Below are 19,339 nucleotides of genomic sequence, written 5' to 3'. Positions count from 1 at the left end.
CTTAAGATTACACACAGCCTTGCTTTATAAAAAGTTTGTTTTTTTTTTTAAACTTAAATTTTCAGTTAAATTTAAAGGGACTGTTTCCCTTTTTAAACCCTTTTCATGCCCATTAGAAAAAATTTTTGAGGAAAAAGGGAAATATCTTACTTTTTCATCCTGACTTTGGGTTTAAATTTTCAAATTTTTTCCACTTTCTTTCAGAGAAAATTGACAGGGAAAACAAATTTCCCCATAACTCAAAATTTTAAATTTTTTTGGCTAAAAGAAGGAAATAATCAAAAAACCCTGTTCGAAAAAGTTTGCATTTTTTAATTTATTTTTGGTTGAAATTTTTATAGTTTTATATCTCATTCATTATTCAAGATATTGACATGAAACTTAAGGTATGTTTTACTTTCAATACCTACACTAAGGTAAGAAACCTAGTCACTGTTTGACATAAGTCTATATAGATAAGACAAAATTATGCCCCTTTTTAAGTTAGATTATTTTTTTTTTAAGTTTTACCTGCATATAAAGAAATATGGTTTTTAGCTCACATGAGCACAGTGTGCTCAGGATGGGCTATTTTGATCTCCCAATATCCGTTGTCCATCGTCCAAATTTGCTTCAAACAACATGGATTTTCATGAAACTCAGTAAAAATGATATGCACATTACCATCTTTGCTTTGATTGGAGTTAAGGCCTTTGGATTAATCCCTATATTCCATATATATATATATATATATATATATAGCATAAACAATGTAACATGAAACTCTTTTTGTGCAGATTCTGGCTAACTATTTATGGGAATTCAATGAGGATTTAACCTTCTGAATCAAGAGTAGATGCACACCTGTAAACTTAAGAGGTCAGAGGTCCCAAACAGAGTTCTTTTTGTGTCTACTCTTTATCTTCCTACTCTTTGAAAATGGCCTGCAGTGTTAAAATAACATTTTCAGCTTGCATGTAAATTCACCAAAATTTACTTGATGCTTTACTTTTTAATGTAAATGTACATCTATTTGAATTTATTTTCTTAATAAGGAAGGTCATTTTGTAATGTATGTGACATCACTGTCTTGGGAATCACTGAAATGTCGGACCTGACATTAAATGAATGCATTAATCTTAATCAATTTTATTTCTTCAATTGCTCAACTAACTGTTGTAATTAATTTCTGTGAGATTTTTTCTATTGATGGAACAATGATCTGAAAACATAACCCTGTTTTGTTGTTTTTAAAATCCTGCTATCTCATATTCTGTTAATGTGTGTTAATGTTTGTTTATTCGTGGGCATAATTTTCTTACTTTTATTCTTGTATTGCTAATTATACCCCCGCACAACAAAGTTGTAAGGGGGGTATACTGGAATCAGCTTGTCCGTCCGTCCGGCTGTCCGTCCGTCCGGCCGTCCGTCGGTTTTTTCTTGTCCGCCCAATAACTTAAGATTCCTCTGACCCTTAGTCTTCATATTTGGCATGGAGGTTAGTCATGATTAGTAGATGACCCCTATTGATTTTGAGGTCACTAGGTCAAAGGTCAAGGTCACAGGGGCCTTGACTTCAAAAAGCTTGTCCGCCCAATAACTTAAGATTCCTTTGACCTACAGTCGTCATATTTGGCATGGAGATTAGTCATGATAAGTAGATGACCCCTATTGATTTTGAGGTCACTAGGTCAAAGGTCAAGGTCACAGGGGCCTTGACTTCAAAAAGCTTGTCCGCCCAATAACTTAAGATTCCTTTGACCTACAGTCGTCATATTTGGCATGGAGGTTAGTCATGATTAGTAGATGACCCCTATTGATTTTGAGGTCACTAGGTCAAAGGTCAAGGTCACAGGGGCCTTGACTTCAAAAAGCTTGTCCGCCCAAAACTTAAGATTCCTTTGACCTACAGTCGTCATATTTGGCATGGAGGTTAGTCATGATTAGTAGATGACCCCTATTGATTTTGAGGTCACCAGGTCAAAGGTCAAGGTCACAGGGGCCTTGACTTCAAAAAGCTTGTCCGCCCAATAACTTAAGATTCCTTTGACCTACAGTCGTTCATATTTGGCATGGAGGTTAGTCATGATTAGTAGATGACCCCTATTGATTTTGAGGTCACTAGGTCAAAGGTCAAGGTCACAGGGGCCTTGACTTCAAAAAGCTTGTCCGCCCAAAACTTAAGATTCCTTTGACCTACAGTCGTCATATTTGGCATGGAGGTTAGTCATGATTAGTAGATGACCCCTATTGATTTTGAGGTCACTAGGTCAAAGGTCAAGGTCACAGGGGCCTTGACTTCAAAAAGCTTGTCCGCCCAATAACTTAAGATTCCTTTGACCCACAGTCGTCATATTTGGCATGGAGGTTAGTCATGATTAGTAGATGACCCCTATTGATTTTGAGGTCACTAGGTCAAAGGTCAAGGTCACAGGGGCCTTGACTTCAAAAAGCTTGTCCGCCCAATAACTTAAGATTCCTTTGACCCACAGTCGTCATATTTGGCATGGAGGTTAGTCATGATTAGTAGATGACCCCTATTGATTTTGAGGTCACCAGGTCAAAGGTCAAGGTCACAGGGGCCTTGACTTCAAAAAGCTTGTCCGCCCAATAACTTAAGATTCCTTTGACCCACAGTCGTCATATTTGGCATGGAGGTTAGTCATGATTAGTAGATGACCCCTATTGACTTTGAGGTCACCAGGTCAAAGGTCAAGGTCACAGGGGTCTTGACTTCAAAAAGCTTGTCCGCCCTATAACTTAAGATTCCTTTGACCCACAGTCTTCATATTTGGCATTGAGGTTAGTCGTGATTAGTAGATGACCCCTATTGACTTTGAGGTCACCAGGTCAAAGGTCAAGGTCACAGGGGCCTTTACTTCAAAAAGCTTGTCCGCCCTATAACTTAAGATTCCTATGACCCACAGTCTTCATATTTGGAATGGAGGTTAGTCATGATTAGTAGATGACCCCTATTGATTTTGTGGTCACCAGGTCAAAGGTCAAGGTCACAGGGGCCTTGACTTCAAAAAGCTTGTCCGCCCAATAACTTAAGATTCCTATGACCCACAGTCTTCATATTTGGAATGGAGGTTAGTCATGATTAGTAGATGACCCCTTTTGATTTTGAGGTCACTGGATCAAAGGTCAAGGTCATAGGGACTTTGACTTCAAAAAGTTTGTCCACCCATTAACTTAAGATTCCTTTGACCCACAGTCTTCAAATTTGGCATGGATGTTGATCATGACTATAAGGTGACCCCTATTGATTTTGAGGTCACTGGGTCAAAGTTCAAGGTCACAGGGACCTTGACAAAAAAAAAAGCTTTTCTTCTCAATTGCTAAAGAATGTCCTGTCTGCAATGTATTGATTTTGACATTTTCACATTTGAAGCATGTAGAATACATAACTTAGCAATGCACTGGCTTAGTAACCTCAGATTTGGCAGGGAGGTTGTCCTTGCGCTCTAAATGGCCACTGTTGATTCTGACAAAGTGGTATGCGGGGGTATTCACGCCAAGATAGTGGCAGTTCTAGTTTATTGCATGGTGTGGCTCTTTTCAACCTAGTATATTCAGTAACACTGTTGTTTGTGACATCACAAACTGTCCTGATATATACTGGGGAAGTTTTCGCCCATTGACTGAGATTGTAAAACCTGTCTGGACAGAAAAACTGTCACAATATATATTAATTCAAACTTTTTTACACACACCCAAAATTCAATTCAGACCAAAGAAATTATTGTTAAGTGTGACATTGCAAAAAAGGCAAGGCTGGTGGGAGTCATTGTTTTTACATTATTTTAAAATTTCAACAGATACTTGCACCAAAAGGTTATGAAAGAAACAGTTATTAGTTATTAGAGACTTTATTGTTTAATTGACAATTTCTCAATGTCTGTAACATTTCAATGCCGGGTGAACGCACAATCCATATCAAAATCATTCAACGCAAAATGCTGACAAGGAAAAGACTTGTCAAAGCATTTGGAATATTAAAACTAGAAGTAAGGACAACTTCTTTGTATCTTTTCTGATTGCTTTACATGACTCGTTTTTGTACAAAATACAGGTTGAAAAAGTGTTTGCAGTATCAGAATTTTGAGGATGCGCCCGCATAGTATGGCCCCTTTTATAACTTGAGAACCATTTATTCCAGAACCTTCAAACTTCATACACTTATGGGCCTTGATGAGTAGAATTCGTCTATTAAAGGTCAAAGTCACTGTGGACTGAATTTTAAAATGACTTCACTTCATAACTTGAATACCATTTATATCACTGTCTCCAAATTTCATACACTTATTGATCTTGTTTACTAGATGACCTCTAATTATTAAGGGGTCAAAGGTCAAGGTTACTGGCGCTTAAATATTAAACCATTTTCATTTTATAACTTGGTCAATTTCAATTTGGATCGTCCAACTGTCACTGCTGTATCTCCAAAAACAAGAAAGTAGGTCAGTAGGTCAAGTTTAAGTCAACTGACCCCTAAATTAATAGGTGTCATGTACTTATCATGACTAATATTTGAAGAATATGTCTAGTTTTACAATCTGATAGAGATTGGTGACCTTTAGTGACCTACTTTTTGTTTTCGAAGCTACACCAGATATGCATTTTTTGCATACCAATGTCATCTGTTACTAAAGGGGCACATATTGACATTGTATTTGACCTACTGACCTATTTTTTTGTTTTTTGAAAATACGGCAATGATATCTGGACCAAATTAACAGGTTGACAAAGCAATTAAAATGGTGCACTTTGATGACCTTGAAAGTGACCTTTATTGAAATTTGGACCACATAGACCTGTTTGCATACAAGTGTTGTTGCTGACTTGGTTTGACCTAGCCTTTTGCTAAAGTTATGTTTACCCTCCTCCATAAGGGGACTTTGTTATTCATGGCAATACACCCTTAACTTGTTTAAATACTTCTTAAAGAAACCGGATAAAGTGATAATGTTACTTAATGTAGTTCCATATTAGGTAAACTTAGACCATCTGAACTGTTTACCAGTACCCGATGCTAAATTACGCAAGTATCTGACAACTCTCTTTAATGAAGATGATTTTGGCTTATCTCGCCTTTGACAACGCAACGCAATGGATTAAAACCATGCATGCAGGAATCTACAGTTTTAAAGTTTCCAATAATTAAAGCCCGTTTAGTCATCTTGTACAATACACTAGAGACGATTGTAACTTAGCAAAGTTAGCAAGCTTGAAAGTTTAAACAAGAAAAATGGCACACTTAATCCGAAGTATTTTCAAAGTGAAACCGCCCATGAAGATGAAGGGCGTCCGCGCCAATAAATTGAGCACAATCTATAAAGCATGGGTATTGATTGGATACCTTGCTTTTGGGTTTACAATATGATAATCAGAAGTTTGATTGAGTCTGATCATGAGCACTAGTTGAAATTGGTACACTGCTCCCGCACTCTAGTTACGGCTTAAGAAGTATTAAATTTTCAAAACAAAAATTGAATAATACCGAAGGACCAGGAAATACAACAAAACCATGCGATAAAACAGTTATAGGATGTGGTGTTCGTCCCCTACAGGTATATATTAGGTATATATTTCTGGTTTTCGAATTAATTTCGGCCTCGCGGCATTGACAGAGGAGCCCAATGCCCTAATATACACCAGTAACAGCCTCGTACCCATCCTATAGCTTTTACAAATAGGCAGAAATGCTATTCATTTTAAAAAGATTATGTTGTAACAAATCGTAACAGATTCAGCATCCATCTAGTTTTATATTTATCATTTATAGCATTTATACAACTCTTACATTACACATTTCATATTTAGTCATCAGAAAGCTGTAAAATTGAGACTGCATTTTGGTAAATTTCGATCCCATAGTTAATGCCGGTCCAGTTGTGTGGACAATGTAACTCAAGCTGTTGCTTGCAGTAATCACTGATATGAATCTCGGGGCTGGTGAAAACTGGACGACTGTCACCGACATAGACGCTATTTTCGTCTTCATCTTCATCAGAAGTAAAATCTGCGCTCTCGGGTATAGGAATCGGATTATTGGCTATGCCAGCTGTCCAAAGTCTTAGTGGTGAAGATCTCGCAGTTCGCAGTCTGTGTGTACTCCAAGCTTCGCACCATGAGGCGAGGCATACGTTTATCCTTTGCAAGTAAACAAAATGCAGAGCAAAGATATGTAGGGGATCCATTATATCTAAAATCCCTTCGTCCTCCATGAAAGAAAATAATTCTGAGTAAAATCCTAAAACACCATCATACACATCTCTCCAAAGTCTTTCAATCCGTTGATTATGAACGCTTTTGCCGGCTAACACACTTCCAATGCCCCTCTGTCGAAGTATGAAATCTGCAATTTTAACATTTTCCATCCCCTTGTCTGTTCGGATTCGCAGAGGTGTGCCAAACTTTTGTACCGCCTCTCTAAATATTTGTAATAAGGAATCCGATTTGTTATTAGTTAAGGCCTTGATATACATTATCATTCTACTGAATCCGTCGATACCACCGGCAATGACAATGTTCCATCGAATTAACTTGTGGTTTGTGTCCAGGTGCCACACACAATTTGGGCCTTTAACTTGATAAACGCGTCGGTGAAGGCGTCTGCGTGTTCTATAACGTATCCCATTTTTATCATGTTCTTGCAAAACATCTCGAAGACGCGATCTTGGTATCTGCAATGTACAATTTTTTTTAAATCTCATTTAAAGGGATATAATGGGCATATTTCACATATTTTAATGCGTACTACCGCTATAAAAACTGGATTTTTTTAACAATCATGTGATACTGCTTTACTTTTAGATATACATGTAGAAGGAGTCCTTTATGAACACCTAATTTCTACATTTAGTCAAGTTAAATACAATCAAATCTAAAGTACATGTGAAACATAATATATTTAGTGTACTTGTAACAGGCATATTGAAGGCCACGAGAGGTACCTATATCTGTTTAAATATGTATCGTCAATCCCTGATATCTTGTTTCAATTTTGAGCTAATAAGTAAAATAAATACCTTTACTTTGTTTTACTCGGACCAGGAAGCATTTTGGAAAGTTTACATTTCTGTCGCGAAAAAAACAAAGGGCATTAAAACTATGGTCAACTAGCTGTGTCAAACTCAGGGCCAGTTTGTTGCATACAAGCCGATTTCGGTTTGAAACGTCACAGCAGTATGAATTTTCATGAGATTTTACTGTAGCAAATGTGACAAGGAAAGTCTTTCTTACAAGATACATGACCCCTAGTTTTCTTATCATTTAAATCAGTTTTATCATAACTCTAATGATTTATTCTCTAAAATGGGTCTAGTCTTTGAAAAATGAGAGTTTAGGGACTACTAGTTATCGGTATATGACAAACAGTTAGGGAAGGAATTAAAATGGCGGCACAGCGCCTTGCACCTGGAACTTTCTCGCAAAGCGTTGTGACAGAAACAGCACAATCAAATAAATTTAAAAGATTTTTTAAAGTGACACAGTAACAAATTTGCAAAGGAAACTATTTCTTCATCTGCGCAAGGATTTATATGTGCAGAATGATCGTAAAGTGTCCCAAGTCTCGCGTACATTATCACTCGGCCTTTTGTCTTAATCTTGTTGTGTCTCTCTTCTAAATATCTGTTTTTTACATTTTACATATTTTAAAGTAGTTTTCATCTTGCAGTAGGGAGTGCAATACTCTACAAAACAAGACCTCATCGATGCATTTTTGTCTAATAATAAAAGTTTTAGTGAAAGGCAAATTCTGTCAGCAAACTCTTAGTTTGCTGAAATTCATCATTCGAAGGGAGGTTGCCATCATTTAAATGAAAAAAAAAAGAAAAAAGAAATCAATTTCTAAAAAATATAGCTGTTTTACAGTGAAAGAATGTTTTTCTTACAAGGAAAACAAGTTTCAGCCAAATATCTTCAAACACTAAAAAGAGGTGAAGTAGTCCGCATGTAATGGCCATTGAATGCTTAAATATCTGCAAGTTTCCAATCTCTGTTTATTATACAACTTTGAACTGCGCCAATGAGTTCACCAATAGCCGTTGCCATGGTTTCAAGGCCATGTTTTCGTGAAACCGGTCATTTGTTGCAACTACTCGAACCTTGGGCACCGGTTTTGATTCAACATCAAATCTTTTTCAAGCTTAAACCATAAACTAGAACAAAACCAGCAGGTATACGCAATAAATGCACATTTGAGATATATGTTTTACTAAAAAATGTCGTAAATTTTCCAAAAAATTGCCCATATGATTTTACTGCTTATTCGAAATCTTGCCAGTTTATCATTATTAGCTCGATCGATCTTGTTTCAAATGGACCTTAATTTGAACTTTGAACTAAAACATAATTTTTGAATTAAAATAGGCCAATTCTGGCCTCAGAAATAGGCCCTTAATGCCTCATAATCTAGCCTGATAACAGGGATATTACTTATACCGAACCTTAGTTCTTTTCAATGTTACGTTTTGAGATTTCACCCGAGGATATTTGATAATAACAATGTAAGTACATAATTGTCATTGATCCATGTATCTGTACGACATAACATGCACAAACACAAACGAAAACTTACGTGAATATTCTTCTGACGAAGAAGTTCTCTGAGCATTTTTTCTCCACATCTTGGGAATTGCTTGACAAGCTTAATCACAATTTCAGTGAGCACCTCGTCGCTGACGTGTGAGAAACTGTACTTTCGCAACCCATAGCACATCATACGCCTATAAATAGTGCTCTCAGAAACGGCACAAAAATCCGAAATTTCTTTTACTGCGAATCCTATGTCCAACATGCTCTCGAGAATTGTCTTAGGAATTCTGAAACTTGAAGGTCCAGCTGTCGAACCAGACTTTGGAGGTTTGCAGTTTCCAAAATGTACACAAGCTGTCCTCAGGTTCATAACGTCATGTCTATTTTCAATTCCTAAACAGTTAAATTCGTACAATGATAAATCACAGATAATATCAGGTGTTATTTTTTCCCTTTGAAATACGATAATATGTCTATTAAGCCCAAGATTAGTCAAAATTTCATCCATATTTTACAAAACCATTAGAGAACTTGTTCCGAGTAAAATATTCACAGAGTGAATACATTCCACATATGTATGTTTGCGCAACAAAATGTAAGATCAACCGAACACTGTCAAAAACAAATAATACATATTAATTAACAAAATATAAGGACAGCTAAACTTAACATGTCTTTTTCTAAACTGCATAAAATGTCAGTGCCACCCAACAACATACTATATGAACTGAAAATAATGACGGTACTACAAAGTAGAGTTCTATTTTAACTGCACATAATTATTTTAGCACCGATTAGCAAATCATTTTAACTGAACATAATTACATTGAGACCACACAGTATATCATCTGAACTTAACATAATGACGGTATCACACAACAGTTTGTGTTCACTACTGAACATAATGACCTTTGCACTTAACAGTATATCATCTTAACTTAACATAATGACGGTATCACACAACAGTTTGTGTTCACTACTGAACATAATGACCTCTGCACCGAACAGTATATCATCTGTACTTAACATAATGACAGTATCACACAACAGTTTGTGTTCACTACTGAACACAATGACCTCTGAACCGAACAGTATATCTTCTGAACTTAACATAATGACAGTATCACACAACAGTTTGTGTTCACTACTTAACATAATGACCTCTGCACCGAACAGTATATCATTTTAACTTAACATAATGACAGTATCACACAACAGTTTGTGTTCACTACTTAACATAATGACCTCTGCACCGAACATTATATCATCTGAACTGAACATAATGATAGTATCAAGAAACAGTTCTTTTTAATAACTGAACATAACGACCTTTGCACCGAACAACACATTGACTTGACTGAAGAAGATATAATCAGCACACAATATAATGATAGTACCATTTAACTGTTCTATTTCACGACTGAACAGAATGAATAAAGCACCCTACAGCATATCATTGCAACTGAAAATAATGAAAGTATCACCAAATAATACACTGTCTCAACCAAACAAAATGATAGTACCACTCAACTGCTCATTTTCATTATTGAATATAATGAGAAGAGCACCAAACAGCATATTATTATAACCGAACATAATAACTGTAACACCATACAAAATATCTTTTTAACTCAACATAATTGTGTTACAACATGCCTGTTTGTTTCAAGAACTGAACATAACAACTAATGCACCCGACACTACATTGACTTGGCTTAATAAAATACAGTTTGCACACAATATAACACTTCAATAACTGAGCACATTGGGATTTCCACCCAACATATTGGGATTTACGCCCAGCATATTGTATCTCAGACTCAACAGAACGACATTTAACCAGGCATATCATTCAATCTTAACATAAGATAGTCCAGGCGTTCCATACTCATGTACTTGAACATGTTACACGGGTTTTGCGCTTGTATGAGTTTTGGCTGTTATGGCCCTTGAATAAAAATGGTTTTAAAAAGTTTGTCCAGACTACTCCTCTCATACCGCTAGTGCAATTTCAATGAAGCTTCATAGGATTGATTGGTAGCTCAAGTACTTGTGCATATTGCACAGGTGTTTCGGTCGAATGATTTTTTTGGCCAAGTAATGGCCCTCGAATAAAAAGGTGTTTTTTGTGTTGCAAGCTACACAGAAGTTGGGTGGACTACTCTTCAGAAACTACAGGTGCAATTGCATCCAAACTTTACAGTTATAATCAGTACCAGATCTAGTTTTGCATATCATCGACATTTTCGTTTCAATGATTTATGGCCCTTTAAAATTTTTATTTTTAAAATTTGTCCTAACTACTCCTCTTATAACACTAATACAATTTCAATGAAACTTTACATGATTGATCTGTAGCTCAAGTACTTGCTCATATTACATGGGATTTCCGGGTTTTCCGGTTGAGTGATTGCCCTTGAATATATGATACACAGTAGCTGTAACATGCCATTGGCACACATGAGGCGACACATGTGATCACTGATCGCTCTTACGTATATGTTTTTTCTTCCATTGCATATCATTTAATAATTTAGCACCTTATATATCCTCCGTTGACATTTACTCTGTTGAATGCGATTCTGTTTAAAACTTTGTTTTCAAATAGGATTGTGTGTACGATGATCTAAAATTCGGTTAGTTAAGAAATATTTAAAACAAGAGTGCTATGATGATCGTTACATCGCTCACTTGAACATAAATGCTCTTCATGACAAGTATCAAGTAATATTGTAAACTACAAACAAAAGCGGAAGTAACTAGTTGCTATGGAATTTACAGTTTGCTATGAAAAGTCAATGACTGCTTTAACGTCACTGGTTGCTATAGAGGACAATGGTTGCTATAGAAGGAAACGTTTGCTATGGGAGTCATTGAACGCAGTTGATGCTTGATAAAATCAGTGGTTGCTATAGAAAGTCAATGGTTGCTATAAGTGTCAATAATTGCTATTTGAAATCACTGTATGCTATGGAAGTTAATGGTTACTGAAGAAAGTCGCTATGGCAGTCTATCGTTGCTATTGAAAAAGCTAAATAAGTCTATGGTTGCTATGGTAAGTCAATGCTTGTTTTGAATGTCACTGATTGCTATGGAAAGTCCATGTTGCTATAGAAGTCTATGATTGCTACGGAAAGTCACTGGTTGCTATGGAATGTCCCTTGTAGCTATTGAAGGTTGAAATTCAAATGGTTGCTATGAAAATTCATTTGTTATCATGGAAAGGCACTAGTTCCTATGGAAAGTCAATGGTTGCTATAGAAAGTCAATAATTGCTATGGTAAGTCTATGGTTGCTATGGAAAGTCAATGGCTGCAATAATGGTCACTAGATTCCATGGAAATTGATGGTTGCTGTGGAAAGTCAACAGTTGCTATGTAAATCAGTGGTTGCTATGTAGTCATTGGTTGCTATGGAAATTTCTGGTTGCTATGGAAAATCACTATGTTGGTCACCTTGGCGATACAAAGGGTCACTGACCATTTCTTTTTGGTTATAGAATAAATTGACCTGTTTTTGGCCAGTTATGTCATTTTCTTGATTTTGTATAAATGGCAAAATTTGGTAATCTTGGTTAGAATTTGAAAGCCTTTTATGTGTGTCTAGGTGCTCGTTTAAAGTATTAACATAACAGGTCCAATCTCTTATATTAACTGCTCAGAAATGTCCATAATTAAGGACATTTATAGAGTCTACTTTGATTTTCAGACTAAGCTTAACAAGTAAGTGATATGAGGTTGAATTTCATGTTTGATGTGTGACATGATTATTTGCTGAAAATTATATGATGCAACTGTTCAAATTAATGTTTATGTAACTTATTGTTTCAAAATCCCTCAATGTATGACAAAGTTACAATCCGGTCACAAATGAAGTGGGGACGCACAGACTGATCGACAGTGCGATTTTAATATGCCGCCCTTTGGGGGCATAAAAAATATTGAGGTTTTATAAATTCACACAGATATGTACTGCCTATCCTTGATTAATATGTGACATGTTCGATTCGTCTTTTATTTGGAATATCAAGAAACTGAGATTTTTTCTTCTTACAATTTGAAAGACTATAATACACAAGTGAGGGCGATTTCAAAATATATCTTTTCTGATCTTCTTGTATTCAATTAACAAACACCATATCAATATAATCTACAAAATCAAAAGATAAATGTATGTAATTTAAAATCAAACTTTATTTGTCAATAAAAACTAAATCAAAAGATTGGGAGGGGAGAACGACACATCAAAACACCAGGTCAGTTTATGTATTTATTCTATCTATTCTATCGGTTTCAGGTACTAAATACCCTTCACCAGGTTATTGGTTAATGTACATGTAAATGGTATGTATGGCATATTTTGTATACCTTTGAACAGACATGCTTAAAGCGAAAACAGTTATATTTAGACATTTTTTCTTAAAAGCAGTTCACCACTTTATTATATTATTTATTGCATTCATGTACATGTACTTGGATATAACACTTGTATTGATTGAGTAGTCCTTAACAAAAATAGAAAAAAAAAAGAAAAAAAAGAATAACAAATAATATATATTCAAGGTTTAGAGAATCTGAAGCTGCCTCAAATGAAAGATCAGTCTGTATTCCTGATAAATCTTACCCATTACATAATGATACTAAAGGTAGTACACCCCTACTCTGAAGAGTATTCAACTAGGCAAGAATCACTGTAAAGCGTAATGAAACTGAGGGGCGTGGGTTCAAAACCCAGAAGGGGCATTTTTTTTTCTTTCTTTTTTTTTCTTTTTAACATTTTTTATTAATCTCTCAGATCCCAAATGGGAAAAAAGAGTTTCATTTTAATTATATAATTATCGTAGGCATTTATTTACTAAATAATGCCAAATTTAATAGCAAATATGATAACAGATATTTTCGAAATTTAATAAAACAAAAACTACACGGTTAAAGTGTTTTAAATTTTGCAAGACCAACCAATATACATTTAAGAAAATTAAGGCAAACTTTGAAAACAGCCCTTCATTTTGGAAAATTTTAGGGATATTTAAAATAAGATTTTTTACATAGGGAAATGGTCAAATAAGTGTTAAAAGTGGGTGGGGTAGGGTTACATTTTTATACATATTAAAAACATTTCGTTTTAAAGCAATCATTTTGCTTGTTCAATTTGTTACCTAAATGTCATTATTTGTTTCTTAACAATGAGCAATAGAAAAACATTTTTCATAATGATGTTATTATAGATTATTTAGAGTTTCCTCATTTCTAAAAAAAGCCCTTCTAATGGCAAAGTTTTAGTTCAGAAAAAATGTCCATAACTCATAAAGCACACGGTAAATTTTTTAAATTTTGCAAACACTGAGGTGACATTTAAGGCATATAACTGTCCTATGTTGTCAATTTTACAGTTCCTTATAGTGCCCATTAGGGGTGTTCTACCTTAAAAAATGTATCGATAGTAACCCTCCTTCTCTTTTGGTATTGGATTTTTACATCATACAAACACTACAACTTTCCATCTTATCTGGTTGAGGATGACCTCAGGTATCCTTTAAAATAGTAAACCAGATATGTTTCAAATGCTAGCTAGACAGCTTCCTCACATGAAAGAATCCAAAGTCCCTAGCTGGATTTGAAACCCCAGTGGTGAAGGGCAAGTAGTTTAAAGTCAATAATTTAACTACTTGGCTATACACCTCCCTCTTTTGACCCACATTAACCATGTAACAAACTTGACTGAGATTTCATTGAGGTGAATTCTCATAAAGTTTTGTTAATATCAGATTGAAAACAAAAAGGTTTTTAATTAGACATGAAGACCTTGTTTTTTGAACAAACAAACATTTTCTAAATATTCTGCAGAAAATATAAGGTCTTAGTAGATACAAGGCTCTTCTATGATTGCCCCAATGTGATCAAGTTTCTATCTTGATCAACACTTTATTGAGACTAACAAAATAGAGAAATTCATGAAATTTTGAGAACAAAAACACATTGTTATTAAGAATGTCCTCAAGGCTTTACAAGACTCAGACAAGTACAAACACGAGTGTTACTCATCATATTAAATGGAATACAAAATGAAACAGAAGACCCTGTACTGTGCAAAAATGTATCATAACATGAAGGTATCGCATATGATATATCAAACACTTGATATAATACAATATTTCCATACTAACATACCTTATGGTATATCAAAAATATATTTTTTAAAGTAGTTGTAGAATTATTACAGCAGATCTATAATACTGATGATATTTCTTAAGCTCTACTAAACCATTATCTGCACTTAAGTCAGCACATTCCTGTATCTTAAGGATGGCTTGACTCTGAATTCTGAAGTCACTGGCTCCATTGCCCAGGGATACAGCTCTTGTTGTGTTATACATGGTACATTCACTGGCCTCATAACTTCATCCTGGTATATGTGAAGGTCATCTCGAAGTTTTATTATGAAATCAGAATGTTTCTCTTTCATCTCATGGGTTATTCCTGAACAAAAGATTCTGTAATTAAGAGTCAGCCAGAGAAATAAAACAGCTAAAGTGCGTATACTTTTTCCTTCAAACAGTTCTACAGGTTTAGATTGCAATAAAACATCATTTTCTGTATCAAAAAAGCAAACCATAAAATGCTTTGATTTGATTCCTACACCAGGTATCATGTAATTTTCCAGTTTTTCTCTGTTCAGTTTTTGTTTTAAAAATGAAAAAACAATTGTCTGCGCCAAGATCTGATTAACATCTTTTTTTACAAAATTGTCTGCAACTTTCTCTTCAAGTGAAGAAACTGATTGATTGTCACATGTAACATCATGATGATGATGATGATCATCATCTTCTTTAACATCATCATCACCAAAAAATAGAGATACTGGAAGATCTTTCATTATGATGTCCGATTTTCCATGCCATCCTTTTAAACAACCTGAAAAAATACAAAATACTTTAAGTAGAGTTAAGTTGAAATGTCCAAAGAAAATTAAAAAACAGACTAAATGTTTCTAATGTTAAACATCCTCAGTGATTAAATAGGGATTTGGTGTTTTAAACATTTAACCTGTAAATTGCACATGCTTTAATAGAATGTATATTATTTTCTGACCAAAACATACCTATTTAATTGTTAAAAATATGATAAACAAGATCAACAAGGAAAGGCGGCGTTCAATGAACGCAACCCCCACATGACCCAGCAACAAGAACCAATGGCAAGGAGCCCAGGGGGACCCCATACAAAAACAGGACAGGGCAAAGACAGAGCACGGACAGGTTAATCATTAAATGATAATTAATTTGTAACTGATTAGGAATTCAAAGAAAATAAAAATAGGCCCACAAAGGGGAAGGGGACAGGAGACCGGGGGGAGGGGGTAGGGAGTAATCAAAGAAATAAAAACTAGAGGCAATGGGGAAGATACTTACCGTAGACGAGAAAACAACAAGGGACACAAGCAAAAGTGTCACCAAAACAGTATGAAACAACATAAGACATACATCTGAGGAACACAGTGGGGCGCCGCCTTGGAACGGTCAGCAGCATAATAATGACTGCTGGGGAGTTTAAACCGGTTAATGGTGCACCAAACCTCGCTCTTAGCCCCACCATGTTCCTATAAACGAGACAGTGTAAATAAAATGAATCCCCGCCAAGTGAAATTCTAACAGTTGTCATGGTTACAAAAGGTTAAATAAGTAAAACACTAAAATGATCATGTAGAAACATATAAAAGTAAACCCAATGACCATAACAAAAGTACTCAATGTCCTAAAGGAAGACAGAGCAACAAGAAAATCACCTACAAGGGCCCGACGAAGCAAGGCAGAAGACGAACATTAAGACAATTCAGTCCCAAAGGGCTTTACGAACTATCCATCATAGAGTCTTCCACTTGGTCCGTCAGATGCAATCAAAAGAGGAAAGCGTAGTGTCCAACTGTAAAAGGGTTGAACACTAAACATGCAGTATGTCTTAAAATAGTAGGGTCATAACCTCTTTTAATAAAACGTTTAATGATTTTAGTAAAAACAGCAGAAAAATTACCATGACCCAAAATCTTACGAAGTTTGTAAATCACATCGCCATAAAAACCAGGCTGGCATAGCTCTCAATTAACTGTTTCCCCCTTAACTTTTATAGAGCTTCCACAAGAGTGACAAATGCCACAACTTGATCTCTATATCACAGGTTATTATGTTCAATGATCAATTTTACATCTAAAACTGTCCACATGATCCAAATTTCATAGCTGTACATCAAAGAACTACAAAATATGTCACTGTGCCAAATTATATGGGTCAGCTGATATCAATTTTAGATTTTAACTGTGCACATGGTCAAAATTTAAAATCTGTACATTAAAGGTCAATAAAGTAGGTCATATGTCAAATTATCTAGGTCAGCTGATTTAAAATGAAGGTTCAATTTTTCATCTGAAACAGAACACATGGTCCAAATGTCACAGTGTTATAAGAACAAGAGCTGTCACAGGAGACAGCGAAGTTCAACTAATTAAATTCTTGACACAGTGAGGAAGACAAAACTATGAAAGAAAAATCAATTATGATATAAATATATTTCTTCTTTTGACAAGAAGTTATAGTTGTTAACATGACGAGGGCATAATTCTGAAAATAGTCACACTAGAGTTATAAACCTTGTCACACAACATGTGTGTTATGATAAGAAATATATATTTGAAGTTTTAAGTAGATACATGTACCTTAAAAAGTAAAGTTATTATATTTCTTAAAGAAAATTCTAAGTTCAAAGGGAGATAAATATAAAATATTGCTTCAATAGTTATGAACCTTGTCACATAAGATGTGGTTGATGATAAGGAATATGTATTTGAAGTTTGAAGTAGATACCTTTAAAACTAAAGAAGTTATGGTAAAAAATAACATTTTTTGAGTAAAAAAAATCTAAGTTCATGGGGAGATAATTCTTGCAATATTTGTGCTAGAGTTATGAACTTTATCAGATAAGATGTGGTTAATGATAAAGCACATATATATGAAGTATGAAGTTGATCCCTTAAGAAATAAAGAAGTAACAGTAAAAGATAATATCTTTTAAGGAAAATTCTAAGTTCAAGGGGAGAAAATTCTTGCAATATTGGTGTTAAAGTTATGAACCTTGTCACATAAGATGTGGTTGATGATAAGGAACATATATTTGAAGTATGAAGTTGATACTTTAAGAAATGAAAAAGTTTCAGTGAAAAATATTTTACTGCACCAAAACTTTAATCTAAAATCTGGATGCGTACCCCGACGCCGGAGTAAGTAAGACTATGTATAGTCAAGCTAAAAATAAGAGAATTTCATTTGATAGTCAAAGACAATTAAAGGTCATGGTCCAATTAATCTGTTGTCAATCCCAGCACATGTACTGATCATATATATAAAAGAGTTAATACATGTAACAGTATAAGCTGTTTTGAAAAAATTTCATATTTCAACACATATATTCATTATAGCCGTTGATTTTTTTAAAAAAACGGCTTTATTTTAAGTTTTATATATATATATATATATATATATATATATATATATATATATATATATATATATATTATATATATATATATATATATATATATATATATATATATATATATATATATATATATATATATATATGATCAGCACATGTGCTGGGATTGACAAATATACATTTTATTTGAATTTTAAAGGCGTTTAGAGGTCCACACCCCCAAGTGTCTGTGTTAACATCAGCAAAAACTGCCAAGATTCCTAATTCACCTACAGTCATTAGCAGACTATACTTATCAAATAATCCTAGAATGTATACTTTACCATAGCTTGTATCTCCAACTTTTCCTACCATCTCATCCTTCAATTCACAGAAACACTTTCTTGTAGCTCCTTGCAATGTTGGTCCTGGGCCTGAATCGATAGTGTAGGTACTATTGACTGCTAGCTTCGACAGGAGATGCTGCGCAAGTGTGACAGACCATGCTACTTTACTGTCTTTTCTGCCAAATAAAGCACTGTGATCTGTAAGTCACAAATACAAAGTTCTTTGTACAGATGTACATTTCAAAAAGAAAAAAACAACATTAACAAAAAAGCAACACACAACTATGAATAGTTTCTTATAATTCTCATTTGTGTAATTATTATGTTATCAGAGGAATGATGAGTGATGTTGTATAAAGATTAAAAATTTTAACATTTTTTATAGATGTCTTGAAATTCAAACAAATATCTTCAAATATATAATATTACAAAATTTCAAAACAAACTATACCCAAAGTTATTATCTACTATTGTATAAGTATTTTAAATATTGATAAAATAAGCCACATCCCCATTAAATAGGGGTAATTTAGTTATAGAAACAGGACATACAAATCAGAGCAATAAAAGCAAAGAATAAAAAGCAGGAATATGTGACTTAATATCTCTTGAACATTAATTTTAGAGATATCTAAGCCCTGAACCATCGTTGAAACCCATGGTACACATTCCGTATATACTACATTTATTATGGTAAATAGCCTGGGTTACAGAGGAACAAAGATACATAATAAAATGGGCAATACATCAAAAATAATTCAGACACGAGTCATTGGTCTTTTACTCTGCACTTCTCTTTTATAAAAATATATCCATCTAAAATGTTGCCAAGTATCTAGTTGCAAGTTGGTATTTCATATACTTAATGAGTTATGGTCCTTGAAAATAAAACATGAAAATTAACAGAGGGTGATAACAAAAAAAAAACAAACAACAAGAGCTATGTCAATATGGCCATCCCCCCAGCCGAATGTGTTTGCTCATTGGAAGAATGTATATGTAGTA

The 19,339-nt window shown here is 34.5% G+C and overlaps 2 protein-coding genes and 1 long non-coding RNA gene across 3 annotated transcripts; 1 reads left to right on the top strand and 2 right to left on the bottom strand.

Moving 5' to 3' along the window:
- Positions 1-312: 312 nt before the first annotated feature.
- LOC132735231 (uncharacterized) lies at positions 313-3,522 on the top strand. The gene is made up of 2 exons (XR_009626426.1): positions 313-2,835; positions 2,987-3,522. It is a non-coding gene; the product is annotated as an uncharacterized LOC132735231 (long non-coding RNA).
- Positions 3,227-9,773, bottom strand: LOC132735230 (uncharacterized). The gene is made up of 2 exons (XM_060722163.1): positions 8,567-9,773; positions 3,227-6,668 (listed from the first exon to the last, which is right to left on the bottom strand). The coding sequence occupies exons 1-2, from the start codon at positions 9,029-9,031 to the stop codon at positions 5,802-5,804; spliced, it is 1,332 nt and encodes a 443-aa protein (XP_060578146.1). The 5' UTR covers positions 9,032-9,773; the 3' UTR covers positions 3,227-5,801.
- A 5,021-nt stretch (positions 9,774-14,794) lies between these two features.
- LOC132735242 (uncharacterized) lies at positions 14,795-18,540 on the bottom strand. Its single transcript, XM_060722174.1, has 2 exons — positions 18,332-18,540; positions 14,795-15,437 (listed from the first exon to the last, which is right to left on the bottom strand). Exons 1-2 carry the CDS (start codon positions 18,360-18,362, stop codon positions 14,800-14,802), a joined length of 669 nt encoding a protein of 222 aa, XP_060578157.1. The 5' UTR covers positions 18,363-18,540; the 3' UTR covers positions 14,795-14,799.
- Positions 18,541-19,339: the final 799 nt, after the last annotated feature.

The sequence above is a fragment of the Ruditapes philippinarum genome, unplaced genomic scaffold, assembly GCF_026571515.1.
Source record: "Ruditapes philippinarum isolate M1 unplaced genomic scaffold, ASM2657151v2 ctg538_1_1_1_1, whole genome shotgun sequence".
NCBI classification, from domain to species: Eukaryota; Metazoa; Mollusca; class Bivalvia; order Venerida; family Veneridae; genus Ruditapes; species Ruditapes philippinarum.
The sequence above is the reverse complement of the archived record's forward strand: the minus strand, read 5'-3'. Positions and strand labels throughout refer to the sequence as shown.

Bases quoted from the DNA above. Each gene is read 5' to 3' on its own strand.
- LOC132735242 (XM_060722174.1), bottom strand. From the start codon at position 18,362: ATGGTAGGAAAAGTTGGAGATACAAGCTATG. The intron at 15,438-18,331 runs GTAAAGTATACA...GTATTTTTTCAG, and splicing joins AGTTGGAGATACAAGCTATG to GTTGTTTAAAAGGATGGCAT.
- LOC132735230 (XM_060722163.1), bottom strand. From the start codon at position 9,031: ATGGATGAAATTTTGACTAATCTTGGGCTTAATAGACATATTATCGTA. The intron at 6,669-8,566 runs GTAAGTTTTCGT...TGTACATTGCAG, and splicing joins TTCGTCAGAAGAATATTCAC to ATACCAAGATCGCGTCTTCG.